Source organism: Varroa destructor, unplaced genomic scaffold (genome assembly GCF_002443255.2).
Source record: "Varroa destructor unplaced genomic scaffold, Vdes_3.0 BEIS01000006.1, whole genome shotgun sequence".
Taxonomy (NCBI): domain Eukaryota; kingdom Metazoa; phylum Arthropoda; class Arachnida; order Mesostigmata; family Varroidae; genus Varroa; species Varroa destructor.
In genome coordinates, this window is record NW_019211459.1 from 4,220,918 (window position 1) to 4,241,418 (window position 20,501).

At 41.0% G+C, this 20,501-nt stretch overlaps 1 protein-coding gene and 1 long non-coding RNA gene across 10 annotated transcripts; one reads left to right on the forward strand and one right to left on the reverse strand.

Moving 5' to 3' along the window:
- Positions 1-2,658: 2,658 nt before the first annotated feature.
- On the forward strand, positions 2,659-20,006 carry LOC111253396 (uncharacterized). 8 transcript variants are annotated; one of them, XM_086992584.1, is made up of 13 exons: positions 2,659-2,840; positions 10,663-11,216; positions 11,447-11,637; positions 11,892-12,061; positions 12,547-12,626; positions 12,807-12,994; positions 13,262-13,471; positions 13,943-14,062; positions 14,394-14,966; positions 15,227-15,538; positions 16,779-16,942; positions 17,096-17,306; positions 17,507-20,006. In XM_086992584.1, exons 1-13 carry the CDS (start codon positions 2,674-2,676, stop codon positions 18,128-18,130), a joined length of 3,564 nt encoding a protein of 1,187 aa, XP_086848710.1. In that variant the 5' UTR covers positions 2,659-2,673; the 3' UTR covers positions 18,131-20,006. The 8 variants fall into 8 exon arrangements, with proteins under 8 accessions (XP_086848710.1, XP_022668455.2, XP_086848714.1 ...); XM_022812720.2 differs by lacking the exon at positions 2,659-2,840 and adding an exon at positions 9,594-9,728; XM_086992588.1 differs by lacking the exon at positions 2,659-2,840 and adding an exon at positions 9,735-9,887.
- Positions 2,861-9,448, reverse strand: LOC147754764 (uncharacterized). Of its 2 annotated transcripts, XR_015330022.1 has the most exons (4): positions 8,895-9,448; positions 8,392-8,763; positions 5,378-5,572; positions 2,861-4,668 (listed from the first exon to the last, which is right to left on the reverse strand). It is a non-coding gene; the product is annotated as an uncharacterized LOC147754764 (long non-coding RNA). The 2 variants fall into 2 exon arrangements; XR_015330021.1 differs by lacking the exon at positions 2,861-4,668 and having other exon boundaries at positions 5,248-5,572; positions 8,895-8,909.
- Positions 20,007-20,501: the final 495 nt, after the last annotated feature.

Sequence of the window (20,501 nt, forward strand, 5' to 3'; positions counted from 1 at the left end):
CTACATATCAATTAATAGATCCCCAACTATGATCCAGTTGCTCTACTGTGAAGGGTATTATTATTAATGAGTTTATTTTTCGTTTTTTTTTTCTGTCGCATGTAAGGCCACACTCGTACGCAGTTGGGGCAAATTCCAAATCAAATATGTACATATGGATACTTATTGCCCTTACTTAAGGGAAATAACAGTCACAACAGGAGCATCAAATTGTACTTTTGAAGCATGAACAAAGCTTTAAGGTGATCCTAAGCGCATAGTTAGGCGAGCACGCAATTTTGCCTATTAAGCCGTAAAGCCGAAAACTCAATAAGAATTGTGAAAGTTAACTCCTTAAATTACTTAAAAGTGACTACAATGTTGACTCATAAAGAAACGATATCATAACATACATGAAAATCATTACAATGTAACAAAGATCTATTTTTAGCGAACTATGGTTAAAGTAACTACGTAGCATAAGTTATCGTTGTTGCATTTTTTTTAGCTTCAGGAAGTGTTTGTTACTTAGTGGAGTTGATTGGCACGTGAGAAGAGGCAGACGCTTTTTGTGGTTCGAATCCCGACTGCCGGCGTCTATTTCCCGCCTTTTTCTTACCCTTTTCGGTACTCTAGTCAGTCGGCACACCGGAATCAACGCTTTCTTTGAGCTTAAAGGCCCCGATGCTACGGTCGTTATATCGCATCGTCATCTCCATAAAATACTCACCGCATCACGCCACTGATATTCAAGAGATCGAACCACCTGAAAATTCAAGCAGAGTGAAGAGTGAATTTACCTGCTTCTGGCCCGTCAGGCACGAAATACAACCGATCCCGACTGTCATTCATCTGATGGATGGAAAGATCGCGCACAGTTCGACAGATATGCTGTAGGTCACGGATACTAGCGTCTGGAGACACTTGACCTTGGGTCAGCTTTGTTACTCGTCCCATGTGTTTCTAGTAGTCGGAAAGCAGTTGACGGAAGGACGCGACCGAGACTGCCTTTGAACTTGTTCTCCAACTGCGCAAACCACAACTGCTATATATAGCAAACAAAAGCGATACCGAAAAAAAAGGCTCAGACCCGCGCCAGTGCTGGGAGGTCTAAGGACGCGGGGCATTGGCTTAAGCCTTTCGTAGTAGTCGTCTCTATTACTAATAATGAACAAATATTAGACCCTAAACGACCTGGTATAAAAAACATTCATCTTGCGCCTAATCTAGTTGGAGGTCCTAAAGACACAACTAGAGGATGTTGCTAAGGGATTGATTCAGCTTACTTAACGTATTCATCATCTATGCGCATCTGTCACAGGAATAGAGACATGTATTCTTACATTATACTGCACTATATTATTCCTACGGTTTTTACTGACACTAGCATTTTATAGAGAGTTTTCGTTATTTTTTTATAGTGTAACTGCACTTATTGGTAGAGAGATAATCCGTCGCCTAATAATTCTAGCTTGTTTTTACGACTGTAACTGTATTTCATATCTCCGTTGTAGTATATACATTTTGGGCAAAACCTCAACGTTTACTATTGGAATTTACATACTAGGTGCAGACTTAATTCAGCCTTAAATAAAGTAGCCCAAGCTACCAGCCTGTGCGGCAATAATACTACTTCAACAGACGCACGTTGGCTGTGTAGCTTGTCACGAATATATTCAGGACGTTCGAGACGTCCCTGCTAAACTGCATTGCCCCTTTGAGGCAAAAAATGAGTTTTAATTTTGCCACGTACCCAGCGTTCCTGTCATCAGTGGGTATCATGCTGCAATTACACTCCATCTGGTCTATTTTAAATTCGTCGTAGAAGAGAGCTATCGTTTTTTTACCTAGATATCTGCAATAGGTAGGGATAAAAAAAATCGGAGAAATGTTGTTACAGAAACTCCAATTGAATTATACACGCCGACGCCCCACTGATACGAGGTTGTTTTGGTCTTTTTACACAAAAATTTACTTATCTCATACACTAGTTGTCTCAGCACAATGCCTCGCCGATCGGTACTGTCCGTAATCAGGAAACTAGAACATAGGGCGATGAGCGTGATTTGCATGGTTATGTACATAGATACAATAGCGGATAAAAGTTATATAGCGACGGAGTTCAAGTTGCTGAAAGTTCTTAAATATTAAGCTGGGCAAATAAACAAGCTAAGTATAAAGTCTAGTATGTAGACGACGTCCAGGTAGTCATAAAGTTTTCTAAACCCTCTACAAACGGATACTTCTGTAGATACAACTAGTTAGAATATGTATCTATGTGAAGAATCGCGTTTGGATCCAAAGCCCGCTAAATAAATGCTAACTGATAGCAACGATCACTAAACAAAAGAGGTAGCATTGTTTGCATCAGGGTACTTTAGCTTCATTTGACATTGAAAACGTAACAGGACGTTCTAACGACTCAGGTGTTTTGCTGTACCTCTGAACCTAAGGCCGTATTTTAAAGGTATGACGGATGTTCTAGAATCTATCCGCAGACAAATAACAACCTCATACAGACACTTGTCGTCGCTACTTTAGCTTGGGTGAAATATGCATACGCACGCAATAGACGCTTGACATGCTTCGCAAGATCAGTTTCTATACTTTTGAGCAAACATACATTGTACATAGGCGTAGTCTTACAGCCCACCGATTCAGAAGTTCGCACCTTAAAAGCAGTCCGTCTGCTTTATGCAGGACGTCAATGAGTCGTCGTTCGAGAATGTCACAACGCACGTCACCAATCAATCTGACTTCGGCCCGATTGGTCTCGTGATGAGTGATAAGAGGTATATCACGAAAAGCATCCAACAGCTACAAAACAGAGCACCATTACCGCGATCGAGTGCGAACCAAAGGTAAAAAATGATTATATAAGATTAACCTAACGAAGTTCAGCGTTTCAATTCTGGATAATACTGTATTATGTTTTACCATTTTAGCCATTTATTTACAAAAAAACTCAACGTTTTTTTTGCAACTTCATTGCATGGTTAACGAAGGCATGGTTGATGTCACGAGGATTATAACGATTCGAAGAATCCACGCCCAGCAAAAATCATCTTTTTTTTTTTTTGCTATTCATTGCATCGCTGTTTTAGAGTAGAACGTGCCGATGAGCTATGAGTCTCAACTTTGCGGAAGGCTGTTGAAAGTTTGAAAAATTCAAAGGCCAACCATTTTCGCTACATGTCTTTTTATTGATTCATATCCAGATTACATTGAGCTATAATGGAATAATAACGGTAACCAAATTCCATCAAAATTGACAGTTACAAATTTATATTCTGAAGTGTCAGCGGAGTTTCCGCTGGTGTTTTTCGCGAAAATTCTCGTGACACTTCCCCGCCGTCATTTTTTTACTTTGGCTATTTGACAATGTACTTGATTTTATTCATTTAGATATTATCTCTTGTAAGCGGATGGAGAAAAGAATTAAGTCAAAGGTAGCCTTTGAAAATGCCAGACGTTCCCTGGGTCCCTCTTAGGGTTCTGGGTCTTCCCAAAGACTATATTTTCGTGTGTGTGTGATTCGTGTCTGTCTACAGGACGATACTCACATTGAATAGACTTAAACTGCCATGCAACTCCGCGATCGTCTTTTATGTATTATTACGATATAAACTGATTGAATTCAACGACAAAGGCCTTGGAAGCTGTTTTCCTAACTTAAATCTTTCTTCAATAGTCCCACTAGTTGGGATCGAAGAGACTCGATGTTAAACGGTCGGCCCACTGGGGAGATACAGGGTTTATTATGCGAACGAGCTGCTCCCGCCATTCCTTCGCAATAAGTGCTGTTATATCACCTCGACACATGCTTAGAACCTATTAAATCCTGTTACTCTCACGTTTTTCCGTCGAACTAGTTGCGAAAAACTACGCCGATGAAAACAAAAGGACTTTTGATTACCCAAATAAAGAAATTATAGTCTTGACCAATACCGTAACATTACAAATGATATACAACGAATACATTTTCAAATGCACGAGTGTCTCAGGCCTAAACAGTAAATAGGCATGTTGGTCGCTTTATGTATACTCCATATGTACCATATGTATATCTATATCTATATATATATATATATATATATATATATATATATATATATATATATATATGAAAGTTATAATAATCATTATCGCTGTCCTCTTTTCACACTGTCCACGTGAATGTACATAATGATATGTGGGACAGTATGTACATGACAATGTCACGTACAAGTGCTTTGATTCCCGTGAATGTACACGACGGCTCGTTGTGTAACATCGCCAAAACAGAGGCTCGTTTGTATCCATCGGAAATAAAATATACGGCTTCCATCAATATATTCTGCGATATTCCGCTATTATAATGGAACTCTATATAGCCTAGATGAAAACAATCGATTATCCAAGTCAACGCCTTCAGTTTCATTACTGCCCACGGGCATCCAAACGGCCAAAAAGGACAACCCGATTACGTCGGCGTACCAGTTTTAAGCACGTTGAAGCCTTCGCGTCTACCTCACGTTTCCAAATAAAACACATCCATATACCTTGAGAGAATCTCAGTGATTAATTAACCGGGACATCGTTAGTTTGCTTGTTCTTGTTAGATAATGTTTTCTTCGCCGAAGAATTCCCCACTTCTTTTTTCGGTAGAGTCATCCAGCTTCCTCACTTGAAGTTAGCGAATACATTTGCCTTGTAGCAACCATAGCACCGGATAAATCAACGACGTTTTAATATGTTTTTATTAACTAATTATATTGAATATGATTTCTAAATTATATTACAATTAGCTCTTCGTCAAAGTGTCTAACTAAGCAAAAATATTTACTGAAATAATAATTATTAATTTCACGAATAGCTTTTTGGTAAAAATATGCTATGGATACTCTGCTGAATAATTAAGAAACTGGTCATATATATATATATATATATATATATATATATATATAAAGAAACAGAGGGATTGTTGTAGAAATACTCTATATCTATCATGCAAATTGGAAGTATACCTCAATGCCTAGAACAATACGTGCTTAAGTGGTTTTGGTTTACTCTCTTTAGCGACCCCTGAACTTTTTCGATCTCCTGGAGACTGGGAAACCTGTTGTAGATCGTTTATTGCGAAAATATACAGGATAAATGATTTTTTATCCTCTAAAGGTAAAATTTTAATTACTTATTAAATATATATTATTTGTACGGACAAGATGGTATCCTGGGTATATATCTATGGCTTCAATGGGAACTGTTGTTGCAATGAATTCTAATGACTGTAGCGTGTAAACATAGCGTTTATTTGATGGGCGTACGTATATTTACCCCACTTAGATTATATATTATTGTGTATTATTTATTATAGATCTGTTTTGCTGGAATGTTCCGGAAGGAGATCTTTTCTTACCAACAGGTGGAGTTATAGTACGCTTTATATACGGTAACGTATTATGTAGGCACACAGAATCGTGTTCTTGCTGACATTTACGAAGTAGGTTATGAACGATCAGAGGCTGCATCAAAGCACAGGCGGATACAGGTAAACATGTTAACAGATACACCATTTCACAGACACACCTTTTCTTTAGTTTCTTGGCCCTGTCTGTAAAAAAAAAAACGCTTGATAAGCCGCGATGCAGAAGCAAAGAATCTATGGCATGCAAACAAAGCTTGTTATCATAAATATTGTTAACAATCAACACTAGGATGTGATTTTTATTTTATTTTTTTTTTTTTATAAACTACAACTGTGAAGCATCTAATGGGGTCCATCGATGAAAATTACAGCTGCCGATATACGATTATCATATGATACAGTTGAATAAATATTTAATACCGTTTGCTAGAAACATACGATGATGCTCAATTGCAAGATCTGTAAGATGACAGAATCACTTCTTTTGCGCTCAGATCAAATCTGTAGTGCTTGCCAATTGTCATAAAGTTCCATGTTGATTAATCAATCTATTTCAGTAGGGACTATGTTTAGGAAATTTATGTTAGCTTACAGCGATGAAGATGAAGGGCTGATTCTACCTAGCATCAAGTTGTGTGTGATCTTCAGAAGGCGGACTTTGCCACTCGCTAATACTAAGCTTTCGGATACCATGAAACGTTGAACTGCGTTTCGTTCAAGCGCCTGTAGTCGATAGGCAGGATAAATACACGGAAACGAAATCGCATGAACGTGTGACCAGTTTTAACACTGGTATAGAATTTAGGATACTCGTATAGCGGCAAACATCTGCTTATGAGAGAGATCTTTGTTATCTGCAACTAACAATGACAATACTGTTCCATACATACATTTGTAATGAAAAATATAGTTTGTCTACCGTATGTGACACTTCATTCACATTCTCTTGGCCTAGAAGGTATACTCGGCGATCTCATGTTGCTACTCCATCGATGATACCGTAGCCTAAAACAGCTGCGCCTTTTCTGTAATTCCTTTAGGGAGCGTGGTGATCTCCTCCATTATGCCCTCTTCTTTTTAAACGTGCACGTGGCCTATGAACGGATACAGTCGCATAAACGCGAAATGTTTGGCTTGCTGCTATAGCAATAATGATGTTAGTGGTCAAGCCGACGTGACCTGTCAGTGCAAGACTACGGAAAGGTAACTTGCCAACTCCGTATCGGTTCGCTGACACGAGCGGAAAATGGGAACAACTCACGCATTTTATAATGATTTCTTTACATCCTGATGCCGTTGTCGAAGAAAAATATTGACATTGTAGCAGATTTCGAGAACAGACTCTTCCAGTTGTTCAACTTTCTTGACCGGTACCACTAAACGCCCGTTAAAGCAACGCCGTAAAATCACGCTATTAAGAATGTTCATCAGAGATAGATCCGATGTCTTGAATGCAGACACATCGTTAATCAGATCTAGTACTGGACGAAAACTGCCCAGACAATTAGATTTTTTTAGATTCGTTTACGGACAGAAACACAAAAACACCACGTAACTATACGAGTTTGATAGAGTAATCTTTGTTTGGGGCTCTCGAGTGTACAAGGAGTGTGCAAAGCGCATTCTCTGATGTCCCACTGTAGCATCAAGTATCTTCAACGATCGACTAGATATCTTTAAAGTTGTGCCAATCCACTGCGTAGACGAGTGATATGGTCAAGTTACTAGGTAGCTTGCCAAGGACAACATTGTCCTTTCATTTATTAATTCTCCCTGATAGCCTAACGTCGTTCAGCGCAGCCGGCAATCGCTGTCGCTGGATCCCATTTCTGGAACTTCTGTCTGCATAACGTTATTGGGATTTGCACTCAAGTTTATTACTGGGCATGTCGCAACACTGTATAGAACATCGTCGTGGTTGATGAGGTACATCCTAGTTGAGGTGCGCCATGTCCGCAGAAGATACATTCTATCGCTATGAAGCGAATCCCTGATTGATTGTTTAAGTTTCTGGCGGAATACTTTTTGAAATGACAGTCGATATAATGGTAATAGTTCCGCATATCAAAATTTCAAATACACTATCTGCGCAAGTTAAAGAAGCCAGGTGAGCCTTAATGTAAGTTGGATTTGTTCCCACGGCTCCAACCGATAAAACTTGCCGATGGCCTGATTTTTAGAGCAGGAGGGGAAGTGATGTTGCTTTCAGCGTTGGCATGCAGACGCTCGAGGTCAATATCGATGAAGTTAAATGCCTCGCACGTATTGCCAGTAGGATCGAGCGGCATGCTCGTGCGGCCAGGCCGTTGACAACTATTTCTTTGCATCATGAAACTGAACTTTAGGACAAACTTAGTTTGTTATCGAAGCAACATTGAAAGAAGAGAAATCGTACAGCTCGTTCAAAGAAGCTAACCGGGAACACAACCAGTGATCACATCATCCATGCCGTTACCGCGAAAAGAATGGTTGCCATTGGCGTCTGCTTTGTACCGAAGATTACGTGTGTTTAGTAAAATAAATCAAATGCAACGTAAAGAACGTATATTTCTATTAATAGGGCAGCGTGGTTTCTACCTTGATAGGATGATTGGCGTCCAATGTATGCAGTCCATTGTTAATGAACGCAGAATCCTTCATATGATTTTTACCTAGTTAACGAGCTGGGCTTGGTACAGTGGGAACACAACCACGTTAAATATAGAATAGTACTTCTGAGAGTGACTCAGCGTTCCGTATGGTTAGTCGATGCAAATGTCTGAACTGATAAATGTGTAAAAAGATACGTACTCCAGCTTCCTTATACGCTAGCGTTGCCTACTTGGACCCTGTTAACTAATCTGCCGATTTTACCACACTTGGGCTTAATTGATGCGAGATCACAAAGGCACGAATGTTAGAAGTCAAATACGATGCCCCAGCTCGTTCGAACTAGGTAAAAAAAGAGTTTCGTGCTGTAAGTAATAATTTGGCAAGAAGCAAAAGTATAACTTTTATTTAAGTACCTGAATATAAACAGTGTGGTAGAGTCAACAGCGGGTAACTTCGAAATCCCGTTCAGGGCGAATTGCTGCTATCAGCTAGGACGGTTCATATAAAACGAAAGAGTCTCTCTTTGAAGCGTCCGCTCGACAACTGAAGTGTGGCCGTTCATACAAATGAACCAGACAGCTGTCGTACAGCACGTAGGGAAAGTAGTCGTTGTTCACACGTAGACACGTTCGTTAAGCATTCAGACGTCAAATTAGACTTCACAGTGATACTTGTCACAACCAAAATACGGCGAAGCTAAGATTTACATAGGCTGCTCGTTCTCTCACTGCGCATCGATATCAAACGTACGCTACGGTAACCCGGGTAGACCACGAGGATACGAACTGTATAAGGAGCATGCAGTTAAATTACAACACAACAATAACTCGACGATTACAAAGAATCAAATATACTTATGAAGACTAAGCTTGTCATCACTAGGTTCGTCTCTTTTAGAGTTTAGTTTAAGGCTTACCTTGTATACTTTGGGCTTAGGCTTTTTAGGTGCCACGTATTAGCTATGACGGGGTCTTTGCTGCAATAAAATAGTATAAGGCAAGCTCGAGATTCCACAGCTCAGATATCATGTCGCATAGTGCGGTACGTATCCCTAGCAAACAATATCATTCTTTTGTAGAGGCTTGCTATTAAACTACGTGAATATCTCCATAGAGACCTAAGTAAGCGTAGCTATATCCTTGGTAGGACAGATAGCGCCGCGTACTCCCAGCAGTTAGCATACATTTGTACAAGTTATAATTGGGTTCCCTTATTTATCGTGTATCCGGGAAACCTGCACTAACTATTCCGCAACTCTTTTGCACATCCGTTTTCGAAAGGACTGGTACCAACGTATCGTGCAAAATTCAGGTTTTTTATTCAAATTTTATTTTCTAGAACTCCACGACAACGTACTTCCCATCTCTGTGGGAACAAATTAGAAAACGCTATTAGCCACCGCTTAAGCCGATACTCTAAACATGTATAACACTTCGTTAGCAAACTGGCCCAGTATTTCCTATGATTTGTTCGGCTGAATTAACGGGTGGTTGCGTGTATATTTTCTACTAGGCCTATCGGCGCCGTGTCAGAAGAAATGACCGGCAGATTATGTGACGTCGGCCACATGTGGGTGTGATGGTGCACGAGAAACAAAACTGCCAACTATTGTCATGCATTCAGTGCACGATCGCCAAAACATCTGCGTGAACGTTCCGATGTTAAATAGTCATCTCTCAAGCAGACGACGGTTTGGCTCAACTTTCGCGATGCTAGCACGGCGCTTACCTGACTCGGAGCCAACTCGAAGGTCTTTCATGTTACCAACTTGTTCCCGCACAGATTGATTTCGTTCTCTGTCCGTGACCAATTGTCTTGCGCCTCCTCCTTCTCCTTCTTCTCGATCCCTTCCAACTTCTTCATTACCACCCTGGAGCGATCAAGGAACGATGTGCTCAATCTATAAAACGTACCTAACTTGACACCCCTTGACACTAACTGCGTCCCGTGTACGGGGCGAATCGGAAGAAGTAGAGAAAAAAGTTATAGCCCTCTCCCAATATGTTGAGCAAAACAATTTGGCCATTTAAACTCACAGAGTCCTACCGTATGTGCGTGAGTTTCCGTCGTGAGCTTGACAATAGGCAAAATTGTCGCAAGCTGAAAGCCTAAAATTGAGCAACGCGCATTAGCCGGCCAACAGCGTACATGCTGTCCTCAATCCGTTCAAGTTTCCAATCAGCTAAAGCGATATATGTGTGTGTCCGTGTGTGTGTGTGTGTCTCTGGGTCTCCGAAGGCGCGATGTCATCATGGCCTCGTTAAGGAGTATTTCTCAACCCTTTAGCTGATCATTAACAACATTCATTAATTGTTCTTTGTTACAGCCTATTCAATTGGTTCAGGATGTAGCTTTTCTGTTACCTAAGGACGTTGGTAGCGAAAATAATTTCCTATCGTATTCCTATTTCATATCGTGTTTTTTCAACGATATACTTTTACTGCAGTGTCTACCTTTGACAATCCTTAGATGTGCTTCGACAGCCAGCGGTTTTCAGTTAAATTAATTCTCTCGATTTGATTGAAACGTTAAGAAAATGATATATTTGACCTTGGTATTTGTTTGCGTTACGTGTTTATGCGCCGATCGTTGCTTGCTTGCTTGCTTTGCGCTATGATACCACTGGCCGATTCCAACGCCCTTCACGCAACGACATGCGATGAACGCTTCCTGATGAACCTCAGGACGTCTCCCAAAATGCTGGATGAGGGGAATATTAGCTACAGTAGTAACAATCGGGAAACCGGTAGCCGCGGTTGCGACAAGGATGAACAACACTCATTTTGTCAGAGAAGCCGCCTTTACAGCTGGCTGATAGACATGGTCGACAGGCAAGGAGAGCGCGTCCATAGAATACTTAACTATGGTGGCGACGACGACGACGACGACCTGTACGGGTTTGATGCTCAGAAAACTAATTCTTCGTCGTCACTCGGAAGTGCCGACTGCATGTCGTATACTGGCCGATTGATTCCGAGCGGATGTCATGGTATAATCAGTAACGCTGATTTCGTTCACGGCGTGCTTCAATCATTGGACCATCCCGGAACGAACAAAACGTGTACATTGTCGGATTTCGACCTCAAAGACATGGCGGACGTCGTTATAGTGAAAAACCTTCCAAATGAGGTATTCGCCGGAGGACATGGCGACAGCGAACGACTTGTGCGAGAAAATCTACTTATAGAGTTAAATATTAATGTTCAACATGTTACTATCATGCAAAGCAAGATCTGTGGTAAGTAGCCATTAGTAAAACTGAAACGTCTTTTTCGCCGCCTTAGCCTTATTGCGTCAAGGGGCTTTTGTTAACGATATTCCCGTATAGCGAGCGATTTTTGCAAGTAGCATAGCTATATCACCGCACCAGTTCAAACAAAACGAAGCTCATCTAACCAAAAATATGTACCAAAAATGTGCGAGCATGTATCGAAGCTTTGATACTTCTTTTTTACTTACTGTTCCTAGATATGATTTACTTATTTGATATGCCTGAGGACGCGATTGCAAGACTGTGCTTATATGCAGACACGTTGTACCCAGAAGTACGTTGCGAGCCTCGCATGGCAGTCAGGTTGACGACGCAACATAAACGTCAGGTGACGTCAATTATAAGTAAACTACTCGACCAAGAAAAGCGTTACGAGATTTCGTATAAGGTATGCATAAATAGATACAAGGAACATGCATATCAGCTATTAGGTACGGGCGATGTATCCATGTTGTAAAGCGTTTACAGCGTAAACCGATCAACACAACAGAATTTAATTCTGTCTAAAAGAAAAAGGCTTTTAGGTTCATTGTAATAATGGAGCATAAGCAAAGCCTTGCTTTTCGAACTATGGATTTTGTGAAAAATTAGCGTTTCATCGTTTTTAAATTGTTTACAAACGCGTTTCTGCTATTTGTACAGGATCTGTTTGACAAGCTATACCACATCCCGTTAATCAAGGATTTACCGTTGGACAAAACGCGCCTTGAGGAGGTGAGCACGGGAGACTTTTACGGTATCCAACGCAATCTCGCAGCAGACTCAGCAACCGCAAAGCTTCTTTCATCGACTCACGTCGTCGTGGTGATTAGGTAATGACGGGACACTACGAGCCGTAAAGTGCAACCTGCATATCTCAAACCATCATTTAAACATGTTTCTTTGCAGAAGATGAGACCCTTTAACACTAAGATCAAGCTGAACGCCGTCCGGGTCGACTTGGCCACATGTGTGAAAATTCAAAAATACATTTCGAAATCTAAAATACAAGCTACAGATTTACTAATTGGCTGATGCTTTGACAACATTAACTTAGCCGAATAACACAAAGTGCTAGAAAAAAAGCAATATGGTGGAAAAGTTATAAAATTAGCTACAAGTTTTTGCGGTGCTTCGAAAAGGGTTTTCGTAAAAAAGGTAATGCGTACTCATGAGCAATTCACTAAACCCACGTATTCGAGTTCAGTATTACTGCATAAAAAAGTATAATGCAATGTTCGCACGCCATTTTGATATGTTGACGTTGTACCGTAAATAATTTACGCTAATTCGTTTCGTTTGTGTGACATGACGACAGTCTTAGGAAGTTGGCCCCAGTCGTTCACGAGATGCTATCCGGTCCGATTACCATTTATCCGTCGCCCCCTTCAACCCCTGGTATGCTTTTCGCCTATGACACGTTCACATTAAAAATGTTCGATGTATCTAAAAACGTATAAATCTCTTGTATCTTTAGGAACGTATATTACTGAATCGACCATTAGAACCAAGTTCAGCAGGACGCAATGTCTCTTTATTTTACCTCAATAACAAATGCCGAAGTTCTTTGGCCACCAGATCGTAAGCGTCATGACGGCGTCCTTGTTGACCATGAGTTCCTCATGAAGCTGCAGGGTAAGCTTGAGAAAGCTTATGGACGCGACACATTATCGGTTGCGCCTGGCTCAGAAGGAACGAATTACTATTCTGAAGATGGACAACCTAAACCGTTAGAGTATCTGATAACTTGCGTGCCTGGCATTGAGGTGAGACCGTTAATGTAGAGGCCCTTGGTTTGATTTAATTATGTAGATGAGGCAAACAAAAACGGGTAGGACACGCTTTCAACTTGTACTAGATTTACATTGATAACTAACTGTTTCAAAAATGAAAAAATTAAACACAATAAATGACGTTTTTCATATATGGAGTATTTCCGGTGACGCATCTGCCTGTTCGATCTATTAAACAAATATATCATAATAATATAGGATGCCGATTTTGCACCTTCGATTCACTTATCGAATACTCAGGTCTTCTATGATAGTGGCGATAAGTACATTCGCAAGATGGATCTTAACGAAAGAAACAATATCAGTCTTGACACGGAAAGCCTGGGTTCGCCGGTTCCATTAAAAATGGGACACACCCAAACTGGGAACAACAGCGGCAATGGGAACACCAATAACAACACTGATGACCCTATCAAGAAGCTAGTGCAAACGATTACCGCCATTCTCAAGGTACGTCGCTGTTCTTGCAAATATCAGCGTTCTGTTTTATCGTCACATTCACTGATCGTCAGCTCCGGATTGTTTAGCTCAACGGCTCATTATTTTTTTCGAAAGTCGAGATGCACGGCGATGGCTCTAAAAGAACTGTCTTTACTTTTCGGCATTTCTATATAACGAAGAATCTAGTTAGGATCCGATCCGAGGTTGCTGAGTGTGTTTTACAGTGACCAGTTATTGCTAAGACGCAAAAAACATACCTGATAATTGTTAGTACAATTAAAACGGTGTAATAGTGCAACGACTGTTTGAGCCAGTGAAACGTGTCGCAATTTCATATGCCTGCCCATTACTTGTGAGCCTAAACTTTGACGGGAGACATTGTAATGACATATGGGCATCGTACGTTCATTGGGGAATGGACGCCCATAAATTCACCGTTGTGATGCCTTGGTATATATAATTGTCGCACTGTTACTGCAGATGGCACAGTACCAGTACATGACTATACCGGAACTCGATGAAGAGCTCAGAAAGGTTACGGATCTGCACGCCGATTTTACGCTGCGTGACTTCATCACCGAGCACGTCAAGTTTCATCAGGTAAAAGAGGCACATTGTGTTTCTTGCTTGTTCCATCTATACTGTATATATAAAATCTATAATATATATATATACAATGCATCGATTACATAAGCTTTCCTACAATCTTTTTTAAAATGTGATATGTTCATAAGATGACGAGATGCGTATTATTTTGTTTATCTATTTCCCATACGTATATCTTATGATAGAATGCATGTGAAACCGAAGCCTTTTCGTAGGTGTGTTTTTATCGACCCATATGTAAGTCTATGAGGCATAATACTTGTTCCTTACTAAACTTATTTGTCACTTGTCATTACTAAACTTTTTGTTTCATATGTATGAAAAGCTGCTTACATTAGGCGAGCCAGAGCTCGTAATGCTCAGTCATCGAGCCCAAATTAAGCGAATTAGCAACGACATGCAAAAGGTACTTCGGCGGCTTACGCCCAGGTTCGTGAACACCAATACGCTCCCGTCGGCTTTTATGGACCTTTGGGAAAACTGTGATAATGCGGCTAGTCGACCCAATGGTGACCGATCAGCTAAATTCAGTGTGTCTCGATATGGCGTTTGCTTCCTCGACGACATCATGGTAACGATACCTCAAAACTGGGGTATCCATTGCAGTACTTACATATCTAACAGCGATGGTCGACTCATCGTGCGCAACCGCGGTGACGGCGAAGAGGATGTGCCATCTTTTGTTAAATTGCCCACACGTCTCCCTACTGGCTATCCTGAAAGCGGAAATAATATGTCCTTTTTTGCGGGTTTCGGTGATAGCGGAAACTCAGACGACAGTATGAAAACAGAGACGAGCAGCGGCTCGCAAGTTGAATACACAACTGTGTATGCTTGGGCGCCCCGGTCGCGGATCAGTGATAATCAGCAGAGGAATTTGGCGATATTCCGGCAGCAGGTACGTAAAGGGCAAACGGTGCCAAGAGAATGCGAAGCACCTTAAATTCGCAGTAGAGACTTTCTTGACGTTTTGGCGCCTGATCGTCTGCGCTTTAAATTCAGGACAGGGGACTCCTCAAGATTGCCTTTTCATAATATAAAAACATAGCAAGCCCTTGCCTTTAGAAACATTCAAGTTATTCGTCACGCCTCCATTTTGTATTGTCGCGCTGTGCTCATGAAATGTTCGTTGTCTCATTTATTGATGGGTCAACGCAGCTGCTAAATATGTACCGTGGTGATCCTACTGCCGTTCGAGTGAAGGAAATTAGCGAGAATTGGGAGCCTCGGTACGGTAACGAAAACGAACGGCTGAAGCGACTCGATACCGCGTGCCTCAGGGCAAATCTAGAACAGCCTCCACGTATGAAACGACCGGGCGACAAGACCAAACCAGAAAGTGATGCCGAGCATCGTCATCATGTGCCTTGTGATTTTAAACTGCATTTCAACCAGTTTATTCCCACGTTCCATCACGTATACAACGCACAAGCCACCGTCAGCCGTTATGGCGTCAAAACTTTATTTGAGGTAGGTCTGATAATATATGTGTACAGTAGATTTATGGCTACACTTAGCTATGGAAACATTAGAGTAAAAAATATTTTTTATTATTATGAAAATAAATTTTATTATCCTTATTTTTAGGTTGTCCGAAGCTATTTAGTGGATCGAAAAGCATAATCACTTTTAAATCATGTATAATAGATCAGTTATGTTTTGATGTATGTCAGGTGTAGCTCCCTTCATTACCTAGGCGTGAAGCCAGCGCTTTGCGAATGAATTACACCTAATATCGTAATGTAATTCGTGCATTGTCGCTAAGTAACGATACATACATGGGGCTCTTTAGAAATCTCGGGGCGTCTGACAGCACCGGCCATTTCCTTTTCGCACAGTATCCCGTAATAACAAAGGTCCCTGGTATCCTGCACGACGCCATTCTCCCTCCTAATCCTTCTCTTATCGGTGGCAAGGACAGACTCATGTTTCGCCAACAAAGACGGTGTACTCCGGGCGGGTTTTGGTTAGTCGTAGTTGCACAAATGATCTCTAGTAAACACTAAACATGTTTCCATTTGTCCTAGATCTCGTTAGTGAGAAACCTATTGTTTGCCTTTTTATTCCTCGTCAGTGTTTTCGTTACAATTGCATAATTTGTGTATCGTAAAATCCTGCACAGAGCCGACAGGGAGCATATTCTCTATACTCTATCTTGTCCAAGAGCTTCTGTAATCACATTAATTCGATCTTCAGTCTCTTGAGGTGAAGTTATTTCGTCTATAGCCTTAAACTTCTACATCTCAATCCTTAAAACTATTGCCCCTGTAAAAAATCTGTTTTCATCTAACGTCAATAAACGGTTCTCTCATCTTCACGAAATGGAAACTTCATCGCTTAGCGTTAATTTTTAGTTCCAAAAAAATGTTTTTTTTTTCTCAACTAATTACTCATCTATGACATTCAATCCGCTTGTTGCCGTAGATAATCAGCAACCTGATGGAGATGTTATCTAGCGAATTAAGTTCGCTAATGGTACATATATAAATGTGTGAGACGTTCCTAATAAACTATTGTTATTACTACTGTTATTTTTTGATTCATTTCTCTTTGACAGGAAATCCAATAAGGTTTTTATCTATTTTTTCCTACTGAGAGTTTCGTGGCATGTACAAGATCGTTACAGATGAAGTATACAGATTTAGTATAACTTTGGTGCGTTTCTAAGCAGCTTTTCTACCTATGGCTTGACTGAATTCACTATTTATAGGCATTTGAGCTAATGAGTCATACAATTAAGCTATCGCATGCAGAAGCACAAGCCGCGATGATTCAGCTGACTCCGGAAGCTAGACGTGAGATTATGGAACGCAGGCTGATCTATCTGATGCGTAACTGCAATGGCCTAGTTGACTATAATCGACTGATCAGCATGTAAGTAAGAGCCGAACCAACGGCCAATACACACTGCCACTCGGTTACATTAGTGAAGAATACATTACCATATGGGAAACTGCGAAGTTGGCTTTGTTGCACATTACTGCATAACATATATATCGCTACGGACGCCATGATTATCAATTACAGGTATATGTCTCAACCCACTATGAGGGTATATGCTAACCCGAAACATATTGAAGAAGCAATCCAGAGATGTACCCTGTTCAACACTAAGCCTATTTCTGGAGGAAATTGGTGTATTTCTGTTAAGCCGCGGTTCTGTTTGTCCCTTGCAATAAGTCATTTTGGCAAAGATATCGGCCATCTGCTCACCATTTTCATGCGAAGCTTCACCTGGGTTCGTACAGAGGCTTTCTACACTAATAGAACAAGCAGAAGATTCTGCAGTGATGAAGACGACAAGTTCGCTTATGTAATAAATAGCGTTTTTGTTTGATTATTAAAATGTCTACAAAACATAAATTTACGTGAGTAACGCATATAACCTAATAGAGCGTCTATATGTGTGTATATGCTTTCCTGTCTCGTTCCCTGTAGCTGTCGTTCGGTGATCTGCACAGGCTATTCCAGGAGAGATACAATCGCGTACTACCTGTAACGGCCTTTCGAAACCTTTTGGATTTAGGCGCAATACGCTACCCACTCTGTTCGCCCACAACGCCGGAAAACACGCTCTTTGATCTGCAGGACGACTGCCGCGTAGTACGGAACTTAATCCATCAAATGAACAGCAAGCCCGATGCCACTTATTTAGTATACGATCCTCGAAACGACACGAATCGTATAGTTTACGGTGCTCGGGACGAGCGTTCAATAACATTCTTGCTTGAGTGTTCAGGTGATTGCATGTACGCTGATTTCGACGTTGACGCAATGATGAAGGACTTCTCGGAGTTCTTTGTTTTGATACCGAACTCCGATCGACGTGTACGAAGCGCATACAAACTTCACCAGTCTGTGATTGTTGGTGTGCCCGATGGCGACGAGCAGGACCACTTACAAGTTTCTTACCGACGAGCTTTTCGTCCACGCACGCTATCCTTCAATAGCGTTACTGCTAATACCTCCCAGCGGGCAAACAACAACAATACTAATTCAAACAACACAAGTCATTCTGGTCGCCCGAGCAACCGGCAGCAGCAAAGCATCCGGTCTAGGTAAACTTCGGCGCCTCTTGACTGTGGACAACCCCATCCGATGGAGCCTTCGAGACATAGGCCACTTTTGCTATTCGCCGGCAATAAGTGATGGCTATAAGACAAACGCCCATATAACACTCGGCAACCCATGCTTTTGGCATCATGTGTCGTTGCGCCAATAGTCACGCAGAAGAATTGTAGACTTGATTCTTACACATTGTGCCTACAACCTTTAGCCTGTGGAAACCTTAAAAAAGCTCCGTCTTTTGTGTAATTGTTATTTTAATTTACGGGGGTTGTCAAAACCCCCGTAGTATCAGAAATAGTTTGTGGTGCTGGACGACGCTATGAGGACGCCATACTGTTAAGTGATTTATTGCAGATCGTTATTATATGTTTGTATAGTTAGATAAACCCTGCAAAAATATATATAATACACATATGTATGTATGTATATATATATATATATACATGTGTACATGAATAGATATATGAAATAATATAAGAATAGTTGTTTATATATGTTTAGCAGTTGTGCGAAGCACAACACTTTTGTTTACATGCTGTTATTATTATTGTCAGTCCTTATTGTTAGAGTACACATTAGATCTTAGTAGAGAAGACATAATATAGATTTATATTAGACATAATATATAAACGTGAAGCATAAAATAGGGTCGTTAGGAAAGTACAACAACAGTATCTAGGTTAACCAGCTGAGAGCGGATCGTTATCGTGCTATTATTGGTAATAAGACCGCATTACCATGAAGTGCGGCACAGGTTGCTTGATCATACGATGAAGACATCGAGTTCACTTGGAAGATGTGTCATTGCGATCGACTATTTTAGAGCCCATAATCACCACGATTTGTGATCATGTTCTAGAAAGAGAACGTAGCCGTTTAGCTTATCGTCAGTACGACGTACGATTAATTGGTCTCCTTAACGACGATTCTATACAAATTTGAGACAAGAGTGACTCAAGGAAGCTAACACGTATGTTTAACGCTGCTTCGCAGCGAACAGTATCGACCATCCTCTTAATGCTCACATTTGTTGTTGAATTATTCTGGGACGAATTTGAATGTTTGGGTCTTGAACGAACAAAATTCATATCGTTATTATATGAAATTTTAACAGTTCTGGGTTGTACACAGCCCGTATGTGACGCGAAATGTAAGGCGTGAAGGAATTAGAATGTTTGAAGATGATTTCTCTCTCTCGCTCTCTCTCTCTCTCTCTTCTCTCTTCTCTCCTCTCTCCTCTCTCCCGTCTTTGTCCACGTGGACCTCATCTAATAGAAAGCTCACCAGCGTCGATACAGGACCTGTTATAATAACATCATGGCAGGTTTGTCAATGGTTTAGAGAGTGTAATGTTTAATAACTGAATAAATGTAGTAACAGGAATGAGTCGACGGAATGCTCTGAGGCCAAAACCCCTGCTAAAGCCAGAGAAGAACCTGCGCCGATTTGTTAGTCGTTTCTTTTTCTACTAATCTCTAGGACGTTAATATGAAATCTGAATAGCTTCGGGGAATTACACATGTGTCCTTCGCTGGCACGGGTATTGTCTAGGATCGAAGTTTTACTGTAGTACCAATTAACACATTTTAACTAGGAGCAAAAAAAATAGATAAAATTGCTGCAATAAGAAATAAAAAGCGTTTCTTCTCACTTAAGTTACCTGTGTATATAATACTTGGAGGAACGCCAGCGCATGCGTTTCTTCTGTTATCGAAACAAAGTATAACTTTCTGCTCCACGTATGTAACAGCAGACTGCTGGCCGTAAGTCTATATAATGTCAATTCATAAATAAATACCCGTTTGTGACTATGTGAGGTCAGCGGTAGTGGCTGGAAGTACTCATTCCTGCCAGTCAGTGACAAAGCAAACCCCATCCTCTTTATTTTAGTGGCAAGGGTAGTATGGCTGGCGATATGGCCAAAGTCGCGGGAAGGTTCCTTAAACAGTCGGTTTATTGGGAGTCCCTTTCGATGGTATTCCAGGGGAACGTGAAGCTCCCCTCGAAAACGGGAAAAGGCCCAAAGAGTAAAGGCCTTTGCAAAATGCTTCGACTCCGCTGGAGCAAGGTGCCGCTGACGACGTCAGACGCCGGAAACTGTGCAACACGTAAACCGGTACTGGAAACAATGGCATCAAACCCGAATCGCGTAAGAACCGACCGTAAGGAGGTCCGGATTGCGCAATTTGAAATAACACACTACGTGGTAGGAGATACCGGCCACGGTATAATAATATCCCGTCGAACAGGCCTAACCGAGTTATAATGATGCAATATGTGTTAATGATTGAGAACGTCTGTGGCTATATAAGTGCATAGCGAGTAGCTGCAAAACGTTGGTTTCCGCGACAAAAATAAACCACTT

Coding starts and splice junctions, on each gene's coding strand:
- LOC111253396 (XM_086992584.1), top strand. CDS start 2,674: ATGCAGGACGTCAATGAGTCGTCGTTCGAGAATGTCACAACGCACGTC. Junction 2,841..10,662: donor CGATCGAGTGCGAACCAAAG/GTAAAAAATGAT, acceptor GATGAACCTCAG/GACGTCTCCCAAAATGCTGG. Junction 16,943..17,095: donor TATAATCGACTGATCAGCAT/GTAAGTAAGAGC, acceptor TATCAATTACAG/GTATATGTCTCAACCCACTA.